Consider the following 6,538-nt stretch of genomic DNA (forward strand, 5'->3'; position numbering starts at 1 on the left):
GACTAGAGAAAACAACATATTCAAGGTTAGGAGAATATCTTGATGTACCAAAGTATCAATCCAACCAACCCATACGGTTTGGGTTGGGTTGGGTTGGTTTGCACTTTGGTTTGGGTTGGCTTGGGTTGAGATTTTTCAAACCGCAAGCATTGGGTTGGGTTGTTCAAATGCCTTCAACCCGATCAACCCAACCCATGAGCACCCCTTTGGTCCCCCACTCCTACACAGTTGATTGTTCCTCACTTGTCTCTCCTGTTGATTCACTCATGATAAAGTCTTCTATTGGCTGGTCGGATGTTCATGGCTTGAAACCTTCATAGTTCAGTCCTGCGACTGACAATTGCTGTACAGCATTGCTTCTAGATCAAGTATGTGTCTAGAATCCGTTGCTTTCAAGAATGTTTAGTCAATAGGTTGTGACCCAATGCAAGTACAAGCATGCAATGTCTGCCATTGTTTTGTTGTTGACAAGGAGTTTCTGATGGGATCATGATAATTATCCTTCCCAACAAGGATTTCAGAAACATGTCATTCAAATAGCCAACCAAAACTAAGTGCAAATTGCATATAGAGGGAAACTTACGAAAAAAAAAAAAAAAGAGGAATAATAAATAACTATTAAGCTGAAAAGACAAACAAGATCAAAGACCTGGGTTGATCCTCCACATGGCTGTCCATCATTCATTTTTAGATATTTCGCAGACATTTCACTTCTAACATGATACAGATAGCGCACAGTAGAGCCCCTGTATGATGGAGGTATGATTGTTGGCAAAATGATCCTCAGTATATCTGGATATAACATATTCATAGTAAGGATTTGTTAAAACATATTAACGAAAACCAAAGATATAAACAACAAGAAGGATAACAAATAAACTCTATAGATATCATGAAGTCTTAAAACAAAAGAGAACATAAACTAACATAGGATGAAGTATACGAATTCGTTGAGGTATTCTTTTACCACCCATGTTAGCATTGCCACAGGACTAGTTAGTAAAATTTGCTTCAGCGTCTATAACATAAACTTTGTTCTTGTAAGATCGACATCATTTGACATTTGAAGCAAAACACCAAAAGCCAATGGTGCTTGCAAGAACAAACAAACCAAAGCTGATGGGAACAAAAGATTTGTCATTGTACTTGCATTGGGTCACAATTATTGCGCACTACTATTTGTCATCATACAACTATAAAAGATTTTACTGCTGCTTACAACTCTCAACAGCATAGTGTCACTTCTGTGTACAGTATTAGCCAAAAAAAGACCCAATTGCGCCACCGCAAATCTGACAGGCATCGCCACCATTCAGCCGCCACCTCCCACCATCCATTGCTGTCATCACCATCATTCAAACCTTAAAACCAAAATCCAAACCTTACTTTGAATCACCACCACCATACATAGCAGTCATCATCATCTTCTGAACCTGAAACCTTAAATTGCATCCTAAATCCGACCTGCTGACTAAACACCTATGACCTAACTGTGTCAATTTGATCTAGAATTCTAGACAGAAGCCCAGGTTAAATCACATTTTCTGTAAAATGGCCCAAAGCAGTTGCTCTGTTGTAATTTCTGAGTGTTGAATGGAGACCGAACCTCTAGTAATCAAGTATGTCAGTTTTTTTGCGATCCGTCAGCTGTTATTCACAATTTTCTTGCTATATTGGTGCTGTTGGTAGTGATTCTCTATGGTTCAGCCATGAGATTTCTAGTGCTTTTCTCCAATAGCGAATTTCTCTGCTTTTGTAGTGCCTGTGATGCATTTGGTGTTCTCGTGTTAATAGTTACATGATTCAGACAGTCTAGTTGCATTTTATGACAATAGTAATCAACAAAATTGATTTTGGATCATAAAAATTGAAGTAGATGGTCAAGTTATGATCTCAACTTAGCGACTTGACAAAGATCCAGCCCACTATGTTACTTCATATGGGAAATTGATGACGATAATATCGTTTATTCCTCATGTGGTGCCATGGAGCCTGAGATCAATAGCATTGCCGTGACATTTGAGACAGCTAAAGCACTATGGGATCATCTTGTTGGCCACCCATTCGGGCTCCACAGCCTGTCACATGTATATGCTGTTTCTCAGACAGATTCACATTGCTCCCAAGGGATTCACACCTCTGTCTCCGTAATATACACACTTTAAAAAGCTCGTTGATGAGCTTGAAGAGGGCTTTCCATTAAATTCAGACCCCCATATTCTGAGGCAACAACAAGATAAGCTTCATTGTTGACTCTCATTGGTGGCTTCTTGTCTAAACATGATTCTATGCGTCCCATGCTTATGAGATCATAATTGTTTATTCCACATTTTCTCTCCATAGAGAGATGCTTACCGAGCTCCCCTCATCTAGTGATACATCAAAATCCTCGGTGCTGGTTGCATCAGGGAGATGGACAGAGCATGCTATGGTAGAAGAGGTGGGTGATTTGGCAGGCTATCTAGAGGAGAAGACATGTGTGACAGATGTATTTGGATGCGGATTCTTACATGATACTAATGCCAGGGGAAGGAGCACTGAATAAAGGTAAAGATTCGGTGTGGTTACTCCCAAAAAACGTGGTCATCTAAAGTCAACATACCCTTAGTTACAACATGGTTCAGTTAAAGAAGCGCATTCTAGTTCTACCTCAAACTCCAAACTTAGTGAGGATGGACTCAACTTGATACTATCGTACTATTCATCTAAGGAGCAAGTTGCTCCTCGTGTATCCATGGCATAGTCAAGTTTATCTACTTAAGTTGAGGCATTTTCCTCATCTTGGATTATTGATTATAGTGTTCCAAACCATATGACAGAGACTAAGGATATATTGTATAAATTGTCTCCTACACACCTTCCCGATAAAGTTGTTGATGTTTTCATAATCCCGGTAGGAGGCAGGGTTCAATATAATTTCCTAACAATAATCTTAAGAATATCCATTATATGTCGTTTTTTCCCGATAATTTTATTTGTTCAAAAACATTAAGGATTTCAATTGCTTAGTGGCTTTATTTCCAAATCATCGTGTCTTTCAAAAGCTTGCACTTCTCGAACAATAATGATGGGTCGTGAGACTCTATTGTTGGATGTTAGTTCACCCTCCTTATATTTGAGTGAGACAAGTATTCAAGATATTTATAGGCATTTGGAACACCCTTCCCTAGCGCATCTAATGAAACTTCACCTACGAATTGAGTCTTTATTTTCTTTATGTGGTAGGCATGGCATACAGCTAAGTACACCCGTAAATCTTACCCATCCAATAAGTTCCATTTCAATTTATTCATTCAAAAATCTAGGGTTCTACTAGCACGATATGTATCACAGCATGTGCATGTTTGTGTGTTTGTTTGTCATTGACAGGATACTAGAGGGATGAAGGCATGAAGCAATATAGACCAATATCTACTATATTAGCTCCTTGAACGAATAAACTAAAACTGTCAACAAAAGGCCAATCAGCAATTTTGCTTTCCACTAAAAATAAGTGTCCAAGTTTTAATGCTCGATCCAGAAGTGCTTGAACCAATCATATTCGCCACGAATACCTGGAAAGCAGTACATTGCTTGAAAGCCAAAGGGGGCAAGCACGATATGCTTAGACATTTAGTAGATAATTAAAGATTACTCACAGAACCAAGTAGCATACCAGCAATAAGATCCAGAAACTCCCTAGAAGTCAATAATATTACATGTTACAGAGAGCGATGCTGAAAAGACAGAGATTCGCCTTACATGTTCTCATGGTCCCTGATGACACAATCTGATTTGAAACCATTAATGGCACCGAAGACTCCATGAAAACATATTCACCTGGAAAGAGTTTGTACATAAAGGTATAATCATTTATATTCATGTAGATCGGTGCCTGAAAAATACATACTACGTTTGTTTAAATAAAAAGACCCATTTAGACTATTTTCACTTTAATTGACTATACATTTTCTCAGGTTAAAATCCAAGGAGGAATAAAAATCCCCTTGTGGCCATGGAGGTTCAAATGCGATGACTCCGGACTATCTGCAAAGCAGATGGTCGCCCTGGGATTAGTCGGCTAGCATAGCGGGTTGGATATCCAGGTTAATCAAAAAAAAAACTTAGTTCTATTTGTACCATAGTTACCAAGTTTGATGCAGTTATCCACTTTTCTGCCAAGCCTAAACTCCAAAACATGTTGAAGGTTGAAAAGTAACTTGCTGGTTTAGAGAAAGTAAAAATGATAATTATTGGAGTAATAACATGTTTGATGCAACTTTTGATTCAACACGCTCTGTTAAAACAGGTTCCACTATGGAGAGAGATTTTGTAACCAAAAGCATTAGCATCAACCATGACAATCGGCAAATATGTAAACTCTGCTTAAAAATATTCAATTAACAGAACATAACTTTCACGGACCAATCAGAAATGAAAATGGCAAGCAATTTAGCAATTAGCATGGCTGCTAAAGAAAGAAACCATACTTCATTCTTGGTAAATGCAGAAAACAAAAACTTCAGAATTATGGAAATTGGGAATGCAAACCTCTCTTCTTCTGATTAGAGTCAGGTAGTGGTTTGTGGGTGCTAAACCACTGAGTGTCCAACTTCTCAATGCCTTGGGCTTCAAAACTTAGTCTGTCAACTAACAACGAACACCCAGCAGGAGGATTTCGGATCTCAATAGTAATTGTAACAGGATCCCCTGGCCTATATACTTTCTTATCAGCCTCCAACTTCAGCGAAGGCTGCACAGGCAAAGGCACATGCACGTCAGTTTTCCCAGTTTCTATTTTGCCGAGTCCGAACAAGGAGGAGATGGTTCTAGAAGCTTTCTGCGGTGGCATTGCCTTAGCAACTTATGGATCGATCTGCCTTGAACAACCAGAATCAAGCCCTAAAAATCAAATCTCAAATGCGTGTTGGTTGATTGATCGATTGATTAGAGCTAATCAGCGGAAACTGTTGTAATGATCTAATCGCATGGTAACAATTTCATCTCAACAGGCAGATGAGACGAATGAGAGAAGAATCGAGTTGGGGAGTCCGGCTCTAGTGTCGGTGATGGGTCAACATGGCCATTTCCCGGGGGGAAGTTTGTACTTTGTTTCAGTTAACAAAATCTACGATTTTAGTCCCTGTGGTTTATTTAGAATTGCAAATTTCGTTCTTACTTTAAAGTTATGGGTTTAGTCCTTGTGGTTTGTAATTCTTCATCTCCAGGGTAATTCAAGGGACCATTTAATAAACACTTATCTGACAAGTGCTTACTGGGTCCTTTTTACCCTGTCAGATGAATATGACAACGACCGAAAATCTTACCTGGTAAGAACAATAACAAGGGTCGAGAGTCTTTTTCGTTAAATGAAGACCCGATAAATTGTTGCATACAATGTTGTTTTAATATATTAAAGTCTTATATGGCAAGGCAAGTGAGGGATCGGTAAACATTTGGGTAAGTATTAGGGATGAAAATAACAATAAATTATAAATCTTAAGGATGAAAAATATAATAAATTATAAACGATAAGAACGGAAAAAAATACAAATTGTAAACCGTAAGAATGAAAACTTAATTTCAAAATAGAAAGAAGAAAATAACAATCTACAACAAACTATAGGTACGAAAACATAGTTTACTCTTCTAATTTTTAATAAAAAAACAATATCAATTTGGTATAATTTTGTTACAAGGGAAAAGTCCAACAAAAAATCCAACGGACTATCCTGTTTAAGATGATTAAATTTTTGGACAATTTTTGTAAGTAAATAAGTCATTAGACTTTCTGAAACTTGTTTAATAAATCTTTGGACTTTTGAAAACATGTTACATACATTTTTATGACGTATAAAATTTTACATTTATAAAATCATTAGTAATTTCAAAACTTACAAAAGTTGTACCTAAAACATAAATAAATACATCTATAGAAATTGGGCCAAAATCTACAAAAATTGCACCAAAATTACCAAAACTTGCGACAAAATATGCACCAAATTTTGTGCCAAAATATACTAAAAGTAGCATTGTCAAAATATGTATCAAAAGTTGCGCCCAAATAATGTCTAATCTATATTAAATTGAAGGTCATTTCATGAACTATTCTTCACTTGCATCTCTAATCTATTTTTGGTTGAGATACATCAACTTGACTTTCTTGTAACTCTTTTTGAAGTTCAACAACAATCTCACTTGATGATGTCAATAATGATGAATATATAACGTAATTAGTAGTAGTTAAAAATAAAATGTTATTTAAATCTGAAACGACCGTAAGGGGAGAGTGGAATAGGGGGACTACTCTGATAGTTTTTAAGGGTTTTTTGGTTTGTAGTTTTACCTCCTATAGAGGTTGTATGGTACATTTTTAATTAATAGGATATATTTAATAGGTTTTCAAATGTTCAAGGATTATCTAACGAATATCAGAAAGGCCAATGACTGGTTGATTTAAAAAAACTAGAAGAGTACTCGTGCAATCTCGATTTTAATGTTCTATTTTATTATTTATCTATGTCGATGTTATAATACGATTTTATGTGTTTTTAAGAAA

General features: G+C 36.7%; 1 protein-coding gene across 2 annotated transcripts in view; it reads right to left on the bottom strand.

The window, feature by feature from the left end:
- The window catches only part of LOC112502085, an 18,604-nt gene extending 13,565 nt beyond the window's left edge, over positions 1 to 5,039 (bottom strand). The window contains exons 1-3 of one of the 2 annotated variants that reach the window (XM_025105908.1): positions 4,531 to 5,039; positions 3,742 to 3,819; positions 650 to 792 (exon numbers count right to left, since the gene is read on the bottom strand). In XM_025105908.1, the coding sequence (XP_024961676.1) occupies positions 650 to 792; positions 3,742 to 3,819; positions 4,531 to 4,831 (522 nt within the window). In that variant the 5' untranslated portion in view covers positions 4,832 to 5,039. The remainder of the gene's footprint in view (positions 1 to 649; positions 793 to 3,741; positions 3,820 to 4,530) is intronic. The other variant, XM_025105909.1, reaches the window with a different exon arrangement.
- Positions 5,040 to 6,538: the final 1,499 nt, after the last annotated feature.

The sequence above is a fragment of the Cynara cardunculus genome, unplaced genomic scaffold (genome assembly GCF_001531365.2).
Source record: "Cynara cardunculus var. scolymus isolate 2C unplaced genomic scaffold, CcrdV1 Un_Scaffold_902, whole genome shotgun sequence".
Classification (NCBI taxonomy): Eukaryota; Viridiplantae; Streptophyta; class Magnoliopsida; order Asterales; family Asteraceae; genus Cynara; species Cynara cardunculus.